The sequence below is a fragment of the Octopus sinensis genome, linkage group LG12 (genome assembly GCF_006345805.1).
Source record: "Octopus sinensis linkage group LG12, ASM634580v1, whole genome shotgun sequence".
Classification (NCBI taxonomy): Eukaryota; Metazoa; Mollusca; class Cephalopoda; order Octopoda; family Octopodidae; genus Octopus; species Octopus sinensis.
In genome coordinates this window covers 59,471,446-59,495,284 of record NC_043008.1, presented here as the reverse complement: position 1 = coordinate 59,495,284, position 23,839 = coordinate 59,471,446, and the positions used below count along the sequence as shown (strand labels likewise).

General features: G+C 37.2%; 1 protein-coding gene across 2 annotated transcripts in view; it reads right to left on the bottom strand.

Annotated features, from left to right (window-relative positions):
* Positions 1-5,689: 5,689 nt before the first annotated feature.
* Positions 5,690-23,839, bottom strand: part of LOC115218107 (small cardioactive peptide-related peptide) — a 67,336-nt gene continuing 49,186 nt past the window's right edge. For both annotated transcript variants that reach the window (XM_029787894.2, XM_029787895.2), the window contains 2 exons: positions 8,981-9,164; positions 5,690-5,902 (listed from right to left, as the gene is read on the bottom strand). In XM_029787894.2, the coding sequence (XP_029643754.1) occupies positions 5,892-5,902; positions 8,981-9,164 (195 nt within the window). In that variant the 3' untranslated portion in view covers positions 5,690-5,891. The remainder of the gene's footprint in view (positions 5,903-8,980; positions 9,165-23,839) is intronic.

The following is a 23,839-nucleotide window of genomic DNA, read 5'->3' as shown; positions in this document are numbered from 1 at the left end:
TTTGTTTGTCCCCGTGGTGAGTTCATTTTTACGGATTCGTATTGCAAACAGTTTTTGCTGGGAGCAGTCTTAGGTGTTGTCTCGATACGAGATGAAATATGATGCACTGAAGTTAGTGTCTTCACACACAAAACAATTAGCAGTAGATTCGTAACTGTGAAGCGAAACTAAATTAGTTTTAACTAAAATACATGAGGTCTGTGAATTTATGTTAGGCCTCTGCAGTTTTCCTATTTTTGAGGGAAAGCTTTTTAGAAATAGCCGCCATCCTCAAATTGGGGTTTGAATTAACGCGTTTTAAGTAATTTGAAATTAAAATAAACATCAGATTATTTTTAAATCATTCAAGTTCCACTTTTCAATAACAAAAAACTGGAATACATTTCCTAACACGCAAGTTTATGTAATAATTATATAAGTGGTAAATGTGAAACAAAGCAAACTTAATTGAAAATTCTCTTACAAGAGTTGATAAATGATGTGATGCAAGTAAATTATTAGTGAACAAAATTAAAAAAAGAGACTAGTCCTATATAAGGAAGTTATGAAAATATTAATTCAACACTGAATATTTGAAAACGAGGCTGCTTCATTTCGCTTCCATAAATTCGATCCTTCATAAAACAATTCTACCTTCGGTCACTGAGAACCATTGAAAAATGAGTACATCAGTATTGATGCAAAATTTTGTGAAGATCCTTTTTTGTTTACAAAAGCTTTGCATGTTACGTATTATTAACTATTAAAATATAGTTTAGCAGCTATTGTTAAGGTTTCAATTCACAGTGATTGCATCTACGTCGCTAGCAAACACGTTTATAAAACGGGCAAATAAAGTTAATTTTTTTTCGCCCCTTTTATTATTGTAAGACATTTTGTCTATAAAAACTTACGTGACAAATTAAGTTGATAAAGAAGTATACTGCATAGAAGTTAATAACACAAACCAGCTTCCATTTTACCTCGAAACCACTCAACTTCTTATATATGACACTCTACCTAATTAGCAAGTTGTCATTTATTATTGTATGTGGGTAAATTTCCGCAACAGTAATGACCTCAGAATTCAATTTTGTTTCCTGCTAATGTGAAAGGTTTTCTTTATTAAACCAAAATGGTTTACATAGAGGGGACATCACAAGGACATTTAGGGGACAGACATTCTTAAAAATATAATGAGGAAACGGATGTATTTACACTAAAATTAACGGATGGAGTTTTTAAATTATGTATGATGGGTGGGTTTCCGGATTAATGAGTTAACCCGCCGACTGATTATCCCTTTTATTAGACGTTTCCTTCCTTTTATGCTTGGATCGGCCGTGCAAGCACGGCTCCTTGCATTCTCATCTTTCTTACGACTTCCGACCATTTTTTTCTCAAATACTCTTTGCAGCAGGTTCTTCCTCTCCAGACGGATCTTGCTGGCAAGATGGGCAGCGAAGTAGTTCACCAGCCCTCGTCCGGAGATGAATTCCTGCCAATGTGAAAGGACTGACTGATTACACTTTTCTATAATATCTTCAAGAAAACAAGGAAGCCTTTACGTAGTCTTTTGGCCTGCGAGAAATAGCAGCAATACCCCCACCCTTCAAATAATCACACCATGCAGTCTAAAAAGGTAGGAACATTAGGTAATGTAGTCTTTGGTACTTGAAAAAGGGGACGGTCATAGCTAGAAAGTCTTCGATCCCAGGTTGATCAATATTACTTGAATTTAAGCAACCAGATTTTAAATTCATTTATATGTTTCGGGTTAATTTTATGCATGTATGCATAAAATTGAATGATTGCAATATAGCTTTAGAATCGTGAACCTGAACGAAACGATTTTGGTCCTCGTAACTGCGGTATTTCATGTTCGAATCTTATATAGGATTTTATGTTTTACTTTCTTTTTTATCCATACTTCTGTTTTAGATTGACTAAACTGGAAATGATATGATATTACCAGTATTAAAGTAGCAGAAATAACGCTAGCTATAATAATTATTTCTGATATAAACATACCGCATCACATCTTGGATAGGTTATTGTTAAGATAGACCTTAGTTCCTGAATGGTTACTTTATTAATCTCAGAAGGATGAAAGGCAAAGAAGACCTCATCAGCATTTCAAGACAAACCTTAGAAGTCAACGATTAGGACATATTGTTCGTCGCTCTGCTCTTCAATTAAGCAGTACTAATTAAAATGTGCCTGCACTAAAGAACCATGAATCCTATGAGTGACTGCGTTATCGGAATATCACGAAAGCTTGTTTATGTAATATGTCTCAAAATTGATCTAGCACTGTTAGGATCTTTTACATGCAACTATACCAAAAGTTTTAGCCTACTGAAATAACAATGAAGATATACACAATTTAGTTATTTTTCTCGACATGCCATCACTCGGCAATCGATGTTCTGTTAGAAAGTTCTCCTCCTCATTGAAATATTTTTTCTATTATTATTGCTTTATTTAAAATTACTAAACTCAACAATCACCATCGTAAATTTATTTAAAATTGCTAAACTCACTCATAACAATTACCATTGTAAATTTTTTTCTGGTTTTCTACATTTTTTTGCTCGATGGTAATTTTTCAGAGATTGGACCAAAGAATCTAATTTCAATTTCCATTTGGTTAAAAATTTTTAACAACAAGCCAACAGGATACCCTCCATGTGATAGGTTCTCATTTGGTGTATAATAATAAAAAAAAAAAAGGCATGTAGGTGAACCGTAGATTTTAAAAATATAATCTTAGGGTTGCAAAGCCTCATTTCGATTTAAATAAAAGTGTAGAAACATTCTTCATTTTAGCTACTGATGTAGAAGAAAATAGTAAAGATCGTATAAGTTTACATCCTTATTTAGTCCAAACAATGTTTTGCAGTGTTTAAACGAATCTAAAAAGATTCCCTGAGTCACGATGTGTTGTGTATTAAATATAGATTTGTGTAATTTAAAATATATCCATACTCAGTACAGACACAACACCGACTTCAAGAAAACTGATGGTCCGAATCCTCTTATAATCTGCTCTAATTTACGAGCAGGAACTTTAAATTCCCGCAGCCGCCAGACTAGTTTCTTTCACAGTACAGTATTAATTAACTTGTATCATTTATATCAATGTACAAACACATGTCTTTCATTTAATTATTTTATCAAATTTAGTACAATATTAATATTTGTTTGATTTAGAGCGTTGAGCAAAGTGTGACCAGCTTGGGCTCTAAAAAATTAGTCATCGATGGTCGCGAAAAACGTGTTTTTCAAACTTTTGTTATACAGAAACACTGTTAATAAAGCAAGGTTGACAACAATTATATATTTTTTTTCTAAACGTTTGGCTTTAAACAAGTGACCAGCAACTAATCGTGTGCCGGAACGAAAACAATTACAGCGTGGAAGGTGTTTATAAACCATTTAAGAAACACTCAAAAACCGTTAGAATCACTTCAACATTTAAATTTATTTTGCCAAAATATTTTCGTCGCTTTGATGCCGCAACCTGTTTACTGACATTGTGATCCTTTGTTTCATCCTATTTACTAAAGCGAAAAGTCCTGTTATTGATTTTGTCATTTCAACTGATACATTACTTGGGTTCTGGTGTACCTCGGTCAGTTGGTGACCCATTGACCTTGTATAAATTTTTAATTGCATAATATAAATTGTACCTACATACAAACACTGATGATGTGTTGAAATAGCTGGAGTGTATTGAAGTGAACATAGTAAATATTTCCTACAGATAAACGATGAGATAAAAATACAATGTCGAAGCTAACTGGTAGGATTCGAACACGGCTATTGATCTAATCACCGACATTAATTATTGCTAAGCGCGCTTATTATATGTGCCATCCTTACAGAATAGATAAAGATATGATATTACTTAAATACAGAGGTCCCGGCGCATCGATGTAAAGATATAAAGGGGAAGTAATTTAGTTTTACCGAAACTAATGACTTCACATAACCCTAACAACTAACCCTAAAACCTTAACCGTAGTTTTGGTAAAACTAGATTTCCTCCCCTTCATTTCGTTACGTAGATACACCGGGACCTCTGTTTTCAAGTAGTGCCAAAGATATTACAATAAATTGCATTAAGATGATAGTAATAATGCTTTCAAATTTTGGAACAAGGCCAGGAATTTTGGGGGAGTTGCAGTTTGTTGCATGACTAAATAGTTTATAATTAAAGTTTTGTAAATAAACTAAGAATTGAAGTTAGTTTCATATTATAAATTTGAGAGGATTAATAAAGTTCGTTGCTTCGTTATCATTCGTCGTGTTCACGCAACATCTTGCTAGAAGCAAATCAATTCTATAAATGTTTCCGCAGCATAACAGCGAGTGAGTTTTCTAGTAATGTATTAGGTCAAAAATACCAAAAGATTCGTGGAATTTGTATAGCCGCTGATCAAATATCTTGTTGAATTTAATTACTTCACTTTACGTCCTGAGTCCAAATTCTGCTCTACGTCAATATTTTCACTCCTTCCTCTATAACTAACACACACCTCAGCTTCGTGTATTTCATCATTTAACCTGTTATTCGCAGGAAACAATATAAAACAAATCCTTAGCTGACACAGCAGGAAAAGAAAGAGAAATGAAGCAACTTTATTAAGTTTTTAAATCGTAGATCTACGGACCGGCTACATTAATTATCAGGTATGATATATTTATGCATTGCTGATTTTTTTTTTTACCTCGGATGGATGCGCACTAGGAGAAATTGTACCCTCACTTATTTATGAGAGACCGCTGCTATAAGTGTGTGAATCTGAGAGGGAGATATGTTGAATAAAATGATAATTAACCTGTATTTTCTTTTACTCAGAGTCAGGAACTTTTCAGCGCCCTCTCGTGAGCGTGTATATATATATGTATAAAAAGAAAGTCAAGATAGAAAATGCTAAAATAATTTTATAAAAAACATTTCAGTAGCGGTTTCAGTCATTCAGACTTTTTCATCTGTAATTATGGAAAACAAATTTTGGAAAAATTAAAAAAGTTTTTCAAAAGAATATTTGCATAGTGTTCAAATATAAGTGGCATTTTCCTTGTTTCTGCCTATCTATGTCACACTTGTGGGGTTCGAGCCCGCACCCACTCTACCCGTAATGTCTTCCGGTCTGTTCCAACATTCGATTCCTTGCTATTTTTGTAAATTTCTGTAAATTTTTATAATTCGCTTTTTTGTAAAACCCATTCGTGTGTCTGACCCCATCATCAGATTGTATTGTCCCATCTATGTTCGCCCCTAGTGGGTAATAAAGAAATAACTTGTAGGGTTCGAGGTCGTTGTGACTTCTTGGTAGGGAAGAAATATATATATATATATTATATATATATATATATATATATATATATATATATATTATATATATATATACATATATATATATATAATGTATAAAAATACAAACTGGGACAAGAATGCAAAACATTTAGGAGACGATACAAAAAAACACGGACGGGACATTTGAAGCCTTCAATCTTCAGTCAAGAACCGGATCATCCTCGTAATTTCGGCTGATTAAGAGAGCTTGAGTATATGAGAGAAAACAGGATGGGTTTGTTTGAGCGGAGATTAAGTGCTTGTGTGAGAGATAGCTACAGAAACTGAGAAACTGGTGATGATTTCAAACGAAAAAATGCAATAAAACAAATCACACGAAATCGATTTTGTTTTTAATTATATTTTAATCATCGTTAAACTTTACAAGAACATAATTAGAACTAATTGTCGTGATGACCAAGTAGGGTAGACTTCTTGTTTAGGCAACTCTCAAACCCGTATTTGGCGTAGTGTCTTTTTTTGAATTTCTTCCACACCATTTGATTCGTTCAACTTCCTTCCATTTCAAGATTGTGTGATGAAGATTTCAGTAAGCATCTGCAATATCAAAATAACGGAACTTCATTTAGTGGTTTAAATCTCAGTAGTACAATGTCGCGGTTTTCTGAATTGACCTTACACAATGCATCTTATACAACAATTTCTTTTTTTTTTGCATATTTGCAGTGAAATCTTAGCCTCGGGTTATTTTAATAAGGTATGAGAATCTGATATAAATTTTCTTCTTCTGAAGATCTCTATCCGAAACATTTAAGTTCACCGCTACCACATGATATAAAAACCTATACAAACTTTTGATATTTTATACTACAAATGTCGATACGCTACCGTGTTTAAGAGGTTCTCCGATTTTGTGCCTGGAATTGTTTTAAATATTTTTAACGCTATGTTGTGCTAACATAATATTACAGGTGCAGGCATGGCTGTATGGTTAAAAGGCTCGCTTTGCAACCTTTGGATTTGGGTTTAATCCCGCTGCACAGTACCTTGAGCAAGTGTCTTCTTCTAAAGTCCCTGGCCATCCAATGCATTGTGAGTGAATTTAATGGACGGAAATTGTGTGGAAGCCCGTCGTGTATATATATATATGTATCTGTATGTATTTATCACCCGCCCACACTTCAACACTGGAATTAATTTGTTTGCGTCCCTGTAACTTAGCGGTTCGGTAATAGGGAACGATAGAATAAGTGCGAGACTTAAAAACGTGAGTACGCGGGTGAATCTTTCGATCAAACGCCTTCAAGGCGGTGCCACAGCATGGCTGTAGTCCACGTTGCACAACTAATGTAAGAATAGCACTGGTCAACAAGAAAAAAATTTGAAATGGTGTCGAGACACCAAACAAGTTTCTTTAGCTAATTTGAGGGCGTTGAATCTGGAAATAACCATACTTTTTCTTAGTTAGCTACCCTTTTAAGTCTCGAACCAAATCATTCAGCTCATTTTAGTTAAACAGCTCTGGCGTGGTTTCGAGAACATAGTCAGGATCCGCCGAGGTCGACTTTGCCTTTCATCCTTTCGGGGTCGATAAATTAAGCACCAGTTACGCACTGGGGTCGATATAATCGACTTAATCCGTTTGTCTGTCCCCTCTATGTTTAGCACCTTGCGGGTAGTAAAGAAATAGGTATTTCGTCTGCCACTACGTTCTGAGGTCGACTTTGCCTTTCATCCATTTGGTGGGGGGGGGGCAATGAAATAAGTACCAGTTACACACTGGGGTTGATGTAATCGACTGGTCCCTTCCCCTCCAAATTTTCAAGGCCTTGTGCCTAGATTAGAAATAATTATTACAGAAGAGAGAAATTAACATCGTGTTAGAATAAGACAAGAATTAGCCAATACTTAATGGAAGGCAACAGAAAAGAGCTTTTTTTTTGTTTTAGAAGATAGGTGAAACTACTGGGTCTTTTTGAAACGAAAGACTGAGAAGCGTTAATTTTGAGGCGGAAGGACCATTAACCCGACTGTTGGAAAATAGATCTAAGTTATGTACTAAATCAGATGACACATTCACCTTTAATGATTAATTGAAATCCTAATTAGATAAAAGTGTAATTAATCCATAGTTGGCGTATAGAATTACCATTTATTACTTTTGGACAGAGGTATTCTCGAATGGCGCTGACCTAAAAACTGATACAAAATTTAACACAGACGTGATAGTCGCATGATATAATAATAATTAAATGCGCCCTTTTAAAGCCTAGCCAGGCTCATGGGCCCGGTTTCCTGGTTTCAATGGCGTATGTGTTCACCCGCTGGACGGGACGCCAGTCCATCGCAGTGTTACTCATTTTTGCCAGCCGAGTGGACTGGAGCAACGTGAAATGAAGTGTTTTGCTCAAGAAGACAACGCGTCGTCCGGTCCAGGAATCGAAACCGCAATCTTACGATCATGATGCTGACACCCTAACCACTAAGCCATGCACCTCCACAGTCGCATGATATACAAGACTATAAAGGACCGTCTACGTAGACACTGGGTCTGTTAGAAATAGAAGTCAAAGATCCCTTAAATCATACCTACACTATTCCCTATTTGACATGACTTTAGATTAATCAACAGCAGTGCAGGTCTATACAGACTAGGACATTGTGGAAGCGGTACATTTAAGTCTCTTGGTCATAATGATAAATATTCCAACAGTCATAAAATACGACGCTACCTGTTGATTTTAGCGTGCAATACAAACAAACCTATTCAATGTCCCACGTCTTAGAAGGTGTATATATATATATATATATATAGCACTCCGTTGGTTACGACGATGAGGGTCCCAGCTGATACGATCAACGGAACAGCTTGCTCGTGAAATTAACGTGCAAGTGACTGAGCACTCCACAAACATGTGTACTCTTAACGTAGTTCTCAGGAAGATTCAGCGTGACACTGTGTGACAAGGCTGGCCCTTTGAAATACAAGTACTACTCATTTTTGCCATCTGATTGGACTGGAGCAACGTGAAATAAAGTCTCTTGCTCAAGGACACAACGCGCCACCGGGAATTGAACTCACGACCTTACGATCATGAGCCGAATGCCCCTAACCACTAAGCCACGCGCCTTCACCCCCTAAGCTGGTACTTTATGAAGAAAGGCAAAGTTAGCCTCGGTGAGATTTGGACACGGAATGACAATTCACCACCTTGTATTACACTTATTAAGAGGTCATATACGAAGTGACGAATTCGTACTCTAATTTCAGATCTCGACGAAGTAATTTTTACCTTGTCTCACATATAAAGTAATGGCCCTCCGTCAGTTATGACGATGATCAACGGAACAGCCTGCTTGTGAAGTTAACGTGCAAGTGGCTGAGCACTCCACAGACACGTGTACCCTTAACGTGAGACAGTGTGACAAGGCTGATCCTCTGAAATTGGTAGTGATGAGGCGGGGAAACAAGCTTGCATGGGAAACATCTAGTCTTTCATGAAATATGAATAACGTTCTTCTCCAACATAAAGGTCTGGGTAACGTATTTGCCAGAGCTTCATGTTGGAGAGAACGTTCTAGATGCAGATTTGTGGCATCACAAGATATATGGAGGCCAGGGTACTTTAAATTATAAGCACATAGAAACAAGAAGAAACAAAGAGAATAATTTACCTGCAACACAAACAGAGTAGATCGTTCTTTGTCCAGATTTCTGTAAAACCTTTTTCAGACCAGGGCAACATTCCATTCCAATGGGACAGATACCGACATATTTCGTAAGAGGCATACCGCAGCAGGTGTAATCAGGCTGATTATCAGATCGCCCCTGACGGGGCAATGCAAGGTATCCATTGCTCTAAAACAGAATAAATAAAATTGATAAGTAAAACCACTAACATTCGCTGAGAATAAAACAATAACATATATTTTCAAGCAGACAGATATGTAGAGTGAGTTTTCTGAAATTACCAAAGAGCTTATCAAATTGAGTATGAATTATACACACGCCCGTGTATAGTATAATTTCTTTATTACCCACAAGGGACTATACAAAGAATATTACATGGACAAACACAAACAAAGACAAGCTCGGGGAACTAAAAAATACAAAAGAAGACGAAATAGAAAAAAATGAAAACAAACGAATGATAACATGAGAAGAATATAAAATTCCAACTCTATTTCCGAAATCGAGTGGCTACAGCCCGTATATAGTATTAGTGTGTATAGAGTTTCACCAAGTTCATCGGAATGATTCTATTTGATGAGGAGAATGAGTACGAACCGAATAAAATAGGTGTGGCTGTGTTGTAAGAATCTTGCTTCCCAACCACATTGTTTCGAGTTCATTCCCACTACATGGCACCTTAAGTAAGTGTCTTCTATAGCCTCGAGCCGACCAAATCCTTGTGAGTGGATTTGGTAGACGGAAACTGAAAGAAGCCCGTCGTATATATATATATATATATATATATATATATATGTATATATGCATGTGTGTGTGTCTGTGGTTGTCCCCCGCCACTGCTTGACAACCAGAGTGTTTACGTCCCCGTAACTTAGCGATTCGCCCAAACGAGACCGATAGAATAAGTACTTGGCTTCAAAAAATTAAGTCCTGAGATAGATTTGTTCGACCAAAATCCTTCAAGGTGGTGCTCCAGCCTGACTGCAGTCAAATGACTGTAATAGGTAAAACAGTAAACTCGTCCTAATCGATCAACACAAATACATCATACTTGAGGAGAGCGTATTTTCTTTTCTACTCTAGGCACAAGGACCGAAATTTTTGAGGAGGGGGCCAGTCGATTACATCGACCCCAGTACGCAATAGGTACTTAATTTATCGACCCCGAAAGGGTGAAAGGCAAAGTCGACCTCGGCGGAATTTGAACTCAGAACGAAAAGACAGACGAAGTACCAATTTCTTTACTGCCCACAGAGAGGATAAACAAGGACAGACAGACAAAAACAACACTACGCTCCTACTTTCTTTAATGTGTAGTTGGTCTTAGTTATCTGAAAGTATCCAGAATGTTTATGACTAAAACAGCTTTGACATGTATCTGCTCAGCCCCAAATGACCGAGGGCTAAACCACACATCAATAACAGCCATATAACTCGCGCTCTTATCCAAAAAATGACTTTGTGGTTAATAAATATTTTGATTATCATTTAAATTGATTGCCCAAAGGCTGTAAACTGTATTGTTGTCAATATGTTCGAATGAAACACAGAGCACCACACACACACACACACACACACACACACAACATATGCAGATATATAGACATACACAAACATACATACATCTACATATAGACATGTAAACATACATTAATACATACGTAACCATATAATTGTATATACATATGCAAACATTTGCATTTAGACAAATTTATGTACACACACACATATATATATACACATATACTCGCATATACAAATACATTTGTATATTTAAATAAGAACATATTCAAAATAATATATTTTAATTTATTCCCATTCTCTTCCGAACGCTTATTCAAGTTAACAAACAATCCATTATTTTCATTTCGTCGTGTGGAGTCCGTATCTGCTGTTGGCACCTATACCAAAACGCTTCGTCATTTCACATCATTATAACATTTGTCTTGCTCTATTGGGACAACAATTGGAGCTCGATAGGGGACCTGCAGCGGTCTTTTCAAATACTAACTTAAAAAACAATAAAAATATTGAAGGCATAGGGAGAGCCTTGGAAGTTATGTAACCGTAGGGAAACAAGTGTGCATTTGTTGAGAAGAAGAATTTTCTTTTAGATTAAAACGTTCTATTCAATCTTCTTCCCGTTTTCTTAATAAATGAGGATATTATGGTCTCGATACACTTCGTCAACCGAGACTACGATACACGTTAACTATCCAGCTTAATTCAATGGCGAGGGTCATATTTATTTCTTTATTGCTCACAGGGGGTAAACATAGAAGGAACAAACAAGGACAGACAAAGGGATTAAGTCGATTACATCAACCCCAGTTTATTTAACCGACCCTGAGAGGATGAAAGGCAAAGTCGATTTCGGTGGAATTTGAACTCACAACGTAACGTCAGATGAAACACCTATTTCTTTACTACCCACAATGGGCTAAACAAAGAGAGGACAAACAAGGACAATCAAACGGATTAAGTCGATTATATCGATCCCATTGCGTATCTGGTACTTATTTAATCGACCCTGAAAGGATAAAAGGCAAAGTCGACCTCGGCGGAATTTGAACTCACAACGTAACGGCAGATGAAATACCTATTTCTTTACTACCCACAATGGGCTAAACAAAGAGAGGACAAACAAGGACAGTCAAACGGATTAAGTCGATTATATCGACCCCTGTACGTAACTGGTACTTCATTTATCGACCTCGAAAGGATAAAAGGCAAAGTCGACCTCGGCGGAATTTGAACTCACAACGTAACGACAGACGAAATACCGCTAAGCATTTCGCTCAGCTCGACGAGGGGACATAGCACACACCATGTATCCTATAAACTATAGAGTTTGTTATTTACGGATATTTGTCCTCATCTTGTTTGTTGTTAATACAACATTTCGGCTGATATACCCTCCAGCTTTCTTCAGGTGTCTTGGGGGAAATTTCTAACGTGGGTTCTCATTCCCAAGGTATTTTTAGATGTTATTATCTAATAATAACATCTAAAAATGAAATCGATCTAGGAATCTTGGGGTTAGTAGCTCGCACTATTAACCACTGCACCATATGCCCGTGGGCAATTATGGAGTGAATTTTAGAGCTTATAAATCTAATATATTTCTATCCTTCCTTAATACAGGTTCCCATATGCTGCTCATATCTGTACTCGGTCTGCTTAGGAGGTTGTTGTGTCCTAGCATATGTGCTGCTTCTTTTTAGTTTTCATATTTGACACCTGAAGAAGGCTGGAGGGTATATCAGCCGAAACGTTGTGTTAACAACAAACACGATGAGGACAAATATTCGTCAAATGTAAATAATGTAAATAATGTACATAATTCCTCATCTCTTAAATATAGAACTGTATAGTTTGAGTTTGTAGTATCACAACTGAGGCGCAAGCAAGACTGTATGATTTAGAAGTTTGCTTCGCAACTTCACGGTTTGGTTTCGGGTTCAGTCCCACTGCGCAACACCTTGGCAATTAATTTATACTATAGTCCCGTGCGGACCAATACCTTGTAAGTGAATATGGTAGGCGGAAATTTTGTGGAAGCCCGTCGTATATATAATAAGAGTGGGTGCTGAAAAGTTCCTGGTTTCGGGTAAAAGAAAATACAGAAAGATCAGTTAATTATGATTCTATCCAATATATTCCCCTTTCAAGGCGGCGAGCTGGCAGAACCGTTAGCACACCGGGCGAAATGCTTAGCAGTATTTCGTCTGCCGTTACGTTCTGAGTTCAAATTCCGCCGAGGTCAACTTTGCCTTTCATCCTTTCGGGGTCGATTAAATAAGTACCAGTTACGCACTGGGGTCGATATAATCGACTTATTCCGTTTGTCTGTCTTTGTTTGTCCTCTCTGTGTTTAGCCCCTTGTGTGTAGTAAAGAAATAGGTATTTCGTCTGTCTGAGTTCAAATACCGCCGAGGTCGATTTTGCTTTTCATCCTTTCGGGGTCGATAAATTAAGTACTAGTTGCGCACTGAGGTCGATCTCATCGACTGGCCCCCTCCCCAAAATTTCGGGCCTTGTGCCTAGAGTAGAAAAGAATATAATTCCCTCTCAGATTCACCCACTTATTGCAGCAGTCCTTCAGTTTTTCTAAGCCCCGTAAAAGAACTCGGAAATTTAGGCCTCCAACCAAGCCTTTCGCGATACCCTTAAAGCATTCCCTCGTATATAATATATATATCGCCAGTTGGCATCATTAGGCTGTAGCCGGCTAAATAGAATAGGAGCCCCAGCATGGCCACAGTCCAATGGCTGAAACAAATTAAAATATTGAAAGAATAAAAGAACAGTTATAAATGGTGATTGATTAAGGGTACAATAAAACAGAACAGTGACCGAAATCTTTAACTGATTCTTCCTTTACGACACCTACACAGCATTCTTCTATTCCCGCCACTCAAAGTATTAAGGTCAAATGTCTAAGACAATAGAAGTCAACAATCTGTTGAGATTAAATGCTGTGTTAAATTGACCGAGTCAAATGACATTAAAACCACGATATACAATAAATCTGGACATTTATTTCAAATAAATATCTCTGACCCGTTATTTAAGAATCTAAATAGAATTGGTTGCAATAAACCATTCGTTAACGAGACCGTTTTGAAGGGTTAAGATATTCTAATCCTAATTCAAGACTTGGTGGAGGCACGTGGCTTAGTGGTTACGGTGTCAGCATCATGATCGTAAGATGATGGTTTCGATTCCTGGACCGGGCGACGCGTTGTGTTCTTGAGCAAAACACTTCATTTCACGTTGCTCCAGTCCACTCAGCTGGCAAAAATGAGTAATGCTGCGATGGACTGGCGTCCCGTCCAGCTGGGGAACACATACGCCATTGAAACTGGAAAACCGGGCTTATGAGCCTGGCTAGGCTTTAAAAGGGCACATTTATTAGTGGAGGCCCAGTGGTTAGGGCAGTGGACTCACGGTCGGAGGATCGCAGTTTCGATTCTCAGACCGGGCGTTGTGTGTGTTTATTGAGCGAAAACACCTAAAGGTCCACGAGGCTCCGGCAGGGTGGTGGCGACCCCTGTTGTACTCTTTTGCTCCAACTTTCTCTCCCTCTTTCTTCCTGTTTCTTATCCCCGACTTCCTACGCAACCGCTGAGCCTTGATGCGCATCCGTCGATGCTCTCGGTGTGGGGGGGTTGACCTGCTTTCTCTTCTGCGGGTCTTACGAATAGCAAAGGACCACGTTTCGGACTTCTCCCATCTTGCGTGCTCTGGGACGAAGACCGCTTCGCTCAACAAACAAACAAACAATAGCAACAGCAATGAGTTCGGATTTAGGCACAAGGCCAGCAATTTTTTTGGTGGGGATGGGGTAAGTCATTTTCTTTGATTCCAGTACTCAGCTCTTACTTATTTTATTGACCTCGAAAAGATGAAAGGCAAAATGTCGACTTGGCGGAATTTGAATACAGGACGTGAAGGCGAACAAAATACCTATAAGCACTTAGCCAGCTCAGCAGTTCTGTCTGCTCGCTGCCCTATCAACGTCAGCAAAAATAATACCAGCAAAAAAACAACAAAAAAAACCAACTAAAAAACAAAAACAAAACACAACAAAAAAAGAACAAACAAGCAGACGTCTGCAATACAATCTACGAAACTATTCATGACGTAGTATTTGTGTAAGAGACATATCAATATTAAAAAAAAAGGTCGGTGAAAAGTGAATAATGGTGACGATGATGTTATTGTTACAAGTAATTAAAATAAGAGCAAAATACGAATAATTGAAAGACGAGAGAGAGAGAGAGAGAGAGGGTTAATCCAAAACTCTCTGCAATGCGAGACAAATTTAACGCTTTATTTAACATGGGACCTAAATTTTAGGATTCGTGTGGTGCAAAATGTGGCATTTTGTATGGGTTGTCACGATTCTGACTAAACAAAACATTATTCTCGAAAGATAACAAGCAAAATATTCTGCACCTCCGCTCACCTACTAATACATTACCGCGATTAATATTACTTTCAAATTTTGACACAAGGCCAGTAATTTCAGGGGAGGAGGTTAAGTCGACCGATTATATCGACTGATTATTCAACTGGTATTTATTTTTATTGACCCTGCAAAGATGAAAGGCAGAGTCGACCACTCAAAACGTAAAGACGGACGAATCGGTGCTAAGCATTTTGTCCGGCATTCTAATTTCTTTCTAACGATTCTAATTTCTTTACTGTCCACAAGGGGCTACACACAAGGGACAAACGAGGACAGACAAACGGTTTAAGTCGATTATATCGACTGCAGTGCGTAACTGGTACTCATTTAATCGACCCCGAAAGGATGAAAGGCAAAGTCAACCTCGGCGGAATTTGAACTCAGAACGTAACGGCAGACGAAATACAGCTAAGCATTTCGTCCGGCATGCTAACGATTCTACCAGTTCGTCAACTAACTTCTGCTAATTATCACTCGTCTTCTGAATTCCAAGTATGTCTACACATGTCATTGAAGCCAACAGTTTTTGTAGTGAGATCGATATGTTCTCCCACCATATCATATCAACTTCATTTTATGATTATATCTCTGGCATCTCTGAATTTAGAGGAGCTGGATCGATCACCGAAACCCCGGAGATGTCATTTAGTGAGAGTGGTTTCAATGTTAAACTGCGAAGTCAAAATCATAAGGAAACCAACCTTGACATTTCATTGTTGGATTTATCAAACATGGTTTTAACTGTCATACGCTGGGGTGTAGATTTTTGCGCTTAGTTTTTCATGATTCCGGAGTTTCATTCATATCACTTTCGTGGATGGCTCATACTTTGCTATCTCCCAGTCTTTCTTTTGTCGGTTTAATAGGCTTGAAAAGAATGGTTCTAATTTGTTTGGGTTTGGAGGTATTGTCAAGGTTAACTTCAACCGAAACGTTCGGGGTTGTCAGTGTAAACATACACATACACACACATATCCGCTATGTATGTATGTATGTATGTATGTATGTATGTATGTATGTATGTATGTATGTATGTATGTATGTATGTATGTATGTATGTATGTATGTATGTCATTGTTGTTTGTTCCTTCTCGAGCTATGCCTGGCTCATAAGGGCCGGTTTCCCGGTGTCTTTAGCGTATAAGTTCCCCACCTGAACGGGACGCCGATCCGTCGCAGGTACACTGCAAGATGCAGGAGGAAAGAGTGAGAGAAAGTTGTGGCGAAAGAGTCAGCAGAAGTTCGCCATTACCTTTTGCTGGAGCCGCGTGGAGCTTAGGTATTTCGCTCATAAACACACACATAGCCCGGTCTGAGATTCGAACCCGCTATCGCTCGACCGCGAGTCCGCTGCTCTAACCACTAGGCCATGTGCCTCCACATGTATATCATTATTCAGTTCTATTTCAAGATTTTTTTTGCCAATATAGAAAGAGCCGGTTTCTAACCTAGATCTAAGGTTACTTCATTGGAATTTCAACATCAACGGGGTATTTTTGTATGTATGCATGTGTGCAGATGTGTATGTTTTGTTTTATGCTCGTACTATCATTCATATAGTTGCATATACAGACATGCTCATATATACTTAAATGATAAACTTCTGGAATGTTTTACAGATTTTTACAGTTCCCGTGATGGCTTGAATCTGTAGTCTTCGAATCAGCCTTCGCCTTTCTGGTTTTGAGAAGCCTAATTTCTCAAGATTGATACCTAGGCAGTGTGTTATGTATGTACGTATGCATGCATAGGTATACGTATCCGTTTGTGTTGCCAGTAATATCTTTCCACATAACGCATTAGCTTCACTCTATACTCGTATATCTCTCTATATGTAATATTACAGCAGTAGAGGCGCATGGCTTAGTGGTTAGGGTGTTGGACTCATGATCATAAGATTGTAGTTCCTATCTCTGGATCGGTGCTACGTTTGGGATTTTTGAGCAAAACAGTTCCTCTCACGTTGCCCCAGTCATCTAGCTGCCTAGGGGGAAAATTATATGTCCACAAGAACCAGGAAACCAGTCTATATGACTCAGCAAGGATCGTCATCTTTTTTTTTCCCATTTAACTTTACAGATGAAATTACTTTTCTTTTGTCATTCACCGCCTCTAAATTAAAATTTCGACTGTTGAATAAAAATCAAGTTAATATCAATCGAGGTGAGGCAGCGGGCTAGCAAAATCAACTTTTCGGGATTGATAAAAATTACCAGTTAAGCAGCGGGGTCGATGTAACCTATTTCTTTATTACCCACAAGGGGCCAAACACAGAGGGGACAAACAAGGACAGACATAGGTATTAAGTCGATTACATTGACCCCAGTGTGTAACTGGTACTTAATTTATCGACCCCGAAAGGATGAAAGGCAAAGTCGACCTCGGCGGAATTTGAACTCACAACGTAACGCAGACGAAATACCGCTAAGCATTTCACCCGGCGTGCTAACGCTTCTGCCAGCTCGCCGCCTTGATGTAACCGACGTATTCCCTCCCCTGAAATTTCTGGCCTTGTGCCAAAAATTGAAACCAATGTATGTGTGTGTGTGGTGTGTGTGTGTTCATTTGTATTCCAAGTGTTTCTACGTGACATATTTGATCCTCTTTTTCGTATTTCTGTTTATGTAATATCACGGATGAAATGAATTCTATTTTATTACTCATCAAATTGAAATAAAAATTTTGAGCTGTTGAATAACAATATTGCAGGAAATGGAGAAATGTTTGATTGCTTTGTTGAACACTTCCAGCAGCTGTTCAAAGTACCAGAACATACCGAGTGGAAAAATTTAGAGATTGTGATTCATAACGCAATTTATGTATCAATGGATAATCTGCCAAGTGAACTGAAATTGTTGCTCATAACCAGATCGCTCTCAGATAGAGACGCAAAGGGAGACGACAGGATACCAACAAAAGTGTGACAAAATGGAGGACACACACCCAGATTTACATTATTTACATTTGACGGATATTTGTCCTCATCTTGTTTGTTGTTAATTCAACGTTTCGGCTGATGTACCTTCAAGCCCTCATTAGATGTCTTGGGAACATTTCGAACCTATGTTTGTCTTTTGTTCAAGGTCTATGAGGCCGGTGCAATGAAGGGAGGAAGTTAGCTTTAAAACAGAAGACTAGCCTGAATATCTGAAACTGAAGAAACTCCGCTAAAGAAACCCAAGGACCAATGGCGGCGTTTAAACAGAGTGTCGGATTCAGTTTACTACTCGGGGACTCTTTACATCCTGAGTTCCGAATAATAAAAACTCACAAAGCAAATTGACCAAACTAATAATTCCGCCAATCGCCATCATGAATGTTACTTTACTTTTATTGACCCCGAGGCGATGAAAAGCAAAGTCAATCCGAGCAGAATCTGAACTTGTATTCGGATCCCAGTAGGATCTGAATACAATTACTTCTATTCAAAACGAGACACCTAAAGCAGATCATAAACAATACATAGAAAGACAATGTGTAATAAGAGGTGATTGGCTATCGATACTCGCACCTGTATTACAGTATCTGAAGAGGTAAACTACTGGAAGATATCGATTCACTTTTGATTCCCTGATAGACTCTCATTTCAGGTTGAATATCATCATCAACTATCGATGGACAGTTTATGGATACATATGTGATATAGTTGGGCGCTACCTGTCGTATGACAGGTATATTTGGAATTATGTGCTTTTGCCACCGTGGAAAATATCAGGAAATATGGGGTACATATGAAAATTGTAATTTAACTTTAACAGATTTTTTTTAGTGTTTATTAAAAAAAAAATGTTAGACTGATTATTATTAATTTTCAAAAGGAAAATATTTATTACCTCAAAATAAAAATGAAATAAGACAAATTTCTCATTTATATAGCTCCTCCCATTGTTATTTTGCTATGTAATCCCTGTCATTCTGACCCTCTCCTCTTCATTTCTGCCTTTTAGTATGTGCACCTCTTACTTCAACTTTCTTTATATCTATCTTTTATTCTCTCTCTCTTCTCTCTCTATTAGATGTAAAACGTGACTGGAGAAATAAAAAAAAATTTACACCGGTTATTACACCCCACCAATATATATATATCCGTTGTCATGCGATGGTGGGAAACAAAGACACACACCACACACATATATATATACACGACGGGCTTCTTTCAGTTTCCGTCTACCAAATCCACCCACAAAACTTAGGTCGGCTCGAGGCTATAGTAAGGTGCCACGCAGTGGAACTGAACCTAGAACCATGTAGTTGGTATGCAAGCTACTTACCACACAGCCACTCCTACGCCTATACACACACAGACACACATTCATACATTAGTTTCTGTTTGTTGCCATAAAACATGAAAGTAGTGCATGTATGTATGTATGTATGTATGTATGTATGTATGTATGTATCTATCTATCTATCTATCTATCTATCTATCTATCTATCCAATTACATATATTTATCTAATTACATAATGGTGATTCCCTCTTACATAACTAGGACTACTTTGTGTTCATTTCTTTGTTTTCTTAAAGACTTCAGAATTTGAATTGAGGGATATTTGGCTACTATTTCTAACATGTCGATCAACCACACAGAGCCATATTTCTCGTCCCGTCAACACACAATCATTATTAATTGGTGAATATCAAGAAAAAATAAAATTCTTTTATAGGTTCGAATACTTTGGGAAAATATTTATAACTTTGGTATAAACGTACGAATTCAATTACCCTGTTTCATGTTTGGTGTCCATCTAACTTCCAGGCTAGCAGATTTTTCTTATCAACTTACTGATTCATAATACCCTCACTCTATCAGAAACATTAATGTCACAAGATATACAATTGTTATTTAACAATCAACAAAATACGCTCAAATTTCAATTCGCCATTTTAATTATTCAAGTCATGATCGTTAGAGTTTTATCTTATCATTAAAAACAAAAAACAAAAACAAACAAACAAGCAAACCAAGAAAAAATCCAACCTAATCTTTTGATTATTGCCAGAGCATAACAGAATGAAATCTGACTGCTAATTTCTCCGGGTAATTAATTTCATTAATTATATATAATTATACATAACGAACAAAGGTGGAAAAAGTGGGGAATAAGATACTATCAACGATAGCAGCTGCAGTGGTATATCATACTATTTCCCTTCAGAAATACTACTACTACTACTACTACTACTACTACTACTACTACTATTACTACTACTACTACTACACTACTACTACTACTGGTTTCAAAGTTTTGGCACAAGGTCAACAAGTTCGGAGGAGTGAGGAAGTTGATTACATCGACCCCAGTGTCCAACTGGTACTTATTTTATCGACCCCGAAAGAATAAAAGGCAAAGTCGACTCCGGCGGAATTTGAACACAGAACGTAAAGACGGACGGAATGCTGCTCAGTATTTTGTTCGGCATGCTATCGATTCCAGCTCACGGCCTTTAATAATGATAATAATAATAATATAATAATAATAATAATAATTCTTTCTACTATAGGCACAAGGCCTGAAATTTGGGGGAAGAAGATAGTCGATTACATTGACCCCAGTGTTTCACTGGTACTTAATTTATCAACCCCGAAAGGATGAAAGGTAAAGTCGACCTCGGCGGAATTTGAACTTAGAACGTAGCGGCAGACGAAATACCCATTTCTTTACTACCTACAGGGGACTCAACATAGAGGAGACAATCAAGGACAGACAAACGGATTAAGTCGATTACATCGACCCCAGTGCGTAACTTGAACTTAATTTATCGACCCCGAAAGGATGAAAGGCGAAGTCGACCTCGGCGGAATTTGAACTTAGAACGTAGCAGCAGACGAAATACCCATTTCTTTACTACCCACAAGGGGCTAAACACAGAGGGCAAACAAGGACAGACGCATTAAATTCACCTCGGTGAATTTGAACGCAGAACATAAAGACAGATGAAACGACGCTAAGGATTTTGCCAAGCGTCTAACGATTCTGCCAGCTCGCCGCCTTAATAAGGATAATAATGGTTTCAAATTTTGATGACGGACGAAATGCCGCTAAGCATGTCGCTAACGATTCTGCTGGCTCACCACATTTTGCCGCCTTAATTATAATAATAGTAATAATAATCCTTTCTACTATAGGCATAAGGCCTGGATTTTGTAGGGAGGGGGACAGTCAATGACATTGACCCCAGTACTCAACCGGTACTTCGTTTATCGACCCCGAAAGAATGAAAGCAAAGTCGACCTCGGCGGAATTTAAACTCAGATCGTAACGCCAGATGAAATACCTATTTCTTTACTGCCCACAAGGGGCTAAACACAGAGAGGACAAACAAGGACAGACAAACGGATTAAGTCGATTATATCGACCCCAGTGCGTAACTGGAACTTATTTAATCGACCCCAGTGCGTAACTGGTACTTATTTAATCGACCCCGAAAGGATGAAAGGCAAAGTCGACCTCGGCGGAAAATGAACTCAGAACGTATCTGCAGACGAAATACTGGTAAGCATTTCGCCCGGCGTGCTAACGTTTCTGCCAGCTCACCGCCTTAATAATAATAATAATGATGATGATGATAAGTGAAGGAAATCAATAAGTTACAAAGAATATCCAAAGAAATTAGAAGCCAGAAATAATTATTCAATAATTTGAAATTGTAAATATAATTTGGAAAATACTGATAGCAATGTTTGAATATGCATATAAGTGTGATTATTATTAATGACTGCAAGACAAACGACAGAACGAGACTCCAAAGACTAGATTTTCAGATCGAAGATGATTGTAGTTCGTTTGTGTTGGTGTACTATATATGTATAATGTTGTGTGCATACTTACACGCAACAGTCACACACATACAAATGCATACACACTAATAATCTCTCTCACACACACACACACACACACCACACATATATATATATATATATATATATATATATAACATATATAGACATATTATATATATATATATATATATATATACACATATATAGACATATATATATACACACACATATATATATACATATATATATATACATATATATATATATATATATATATATATATATATATATATATATACACACACACATATATATATATACATGCATACATATAAGCCTATTCACATAGATGCACATATAATAAATGTTTAGATATGTATGTTTATATGTTTATATAAGTTTAAATGTTTATATGCACTTAAATGTTAATATGTATATATATGCATATGTGTTTCTATATTGATAAAAATATGTTTGCTAGTGTGTGTATATACTGTATATATAAGAATGTATGTGTATATATGTGTTTACCTGATAATATGTATTGATAATTTTGCCAGTTTGCAAACTCGATTAACAATGCGCATGTGCAATCGCGTGTCTGTATATAATGTATACATCATGAAACGAAAATGAGCTGACAGAATTGTGTGCGGCTTAATGAAAGAAAAGTATGCTAAATAACAAAATATTCTTGATTTCTTGCAATTATCTTCGATTTGACAGAAGATAAACAAACAGACAACGGCAATTGCAGCCGACTCGGATTAACAAGGGGAGATAATCTTAAGGATTAAAAAATTCTGCAGAATGAACATATTTCACACACACACACAAACACATAGTCGTGCTGACCTCTTAAGATCGCCGAATAACATTAGTTTCAAATTTTAGCACAAGGCCAGCAAGCTTAGTGGAGGGGATAAGTCTATTACACCGACTCCCAGTACTCAACTGGTACTTATTTTATCAACCCCAAAAGGATGAAAGGTAAAGTCGACCTGTCAGTCTGTCTATATGAATGTATGTATGTATGTAAATATGTATATAAGGACACAGGAAATGTGTCAAGGCCGACAGGAAGCGTCGATGCTTCCTAGGGCTAAACAGCGGTGTGTAATTCCCTTACAGGACTGTCACGTTAAGTTGACAGTATACAACCACTCTCTCTCTCTCTCTCTCTCTCTCTCTCTCTCTCTCTATATATATATATATATATAATATATATATATATATATATATATATAGATATATATATATAGATATATATGTATATATGTATGTATGTATGTATGTATGTATGTATGTATGTCATTATTCAGTTTTTTTTCAAGATTCCTTGTCAACATAGAAAGACCCGGTTTCTAATCTACATCCAATGTTTCTTCCTTGGAATTTCAACAAAATCCGCAGGCTATTTTTGTATGTATGTATGTATAATGCCAATGTTTAGGATGTCCACTTCACAAACATCGGGCCTTAGTTTTATTACAACGGTGTGGGATTTGGGGCAAGTGTAATTTAACCCTTTTGTTACTATATTCTGTTCAAATACACTGCCTTGTTTCAAAACATTTTGAAAATAATAAAGGAATTAGTAAAATAACTGTTATTATGAAGCTGGTGTTTGGAACATAAATACACTTGAAATTTTGATGGAAGGTTTTTAGGTAATTTAAAACAGAAAGTTTGTATCAACGAACTAGGGGTGGTATTAGGGTAGATTTATACCAACAGGGTTAACACGACCGCAGGCATTGTGAATATACTTGTATGGAATAAAAATGACTTTTACTGAGGATCGTGTTAAAACAGAAATGCCAGAGGAACACTTATACACTATACCTCAACGTACAGACAGTGTATAGATCGATGTATGACTGATGAAGCGAGAGACGTGCAAGAACAAGGTTTGTATTATGTTGGAAAGAAGCAGCAAACAAGTGAATACGTGAAACGAGTGTTATTAACACACAAAAAGTGCGTGGTTAAAGAAAGAGAGAAAGTGGATTTAACTGAGGTTTCTATATTTGTATGAAGCGAAAATTCAAGGAAAAGGGAGATAAACAAGCGCAGGAGATTAATT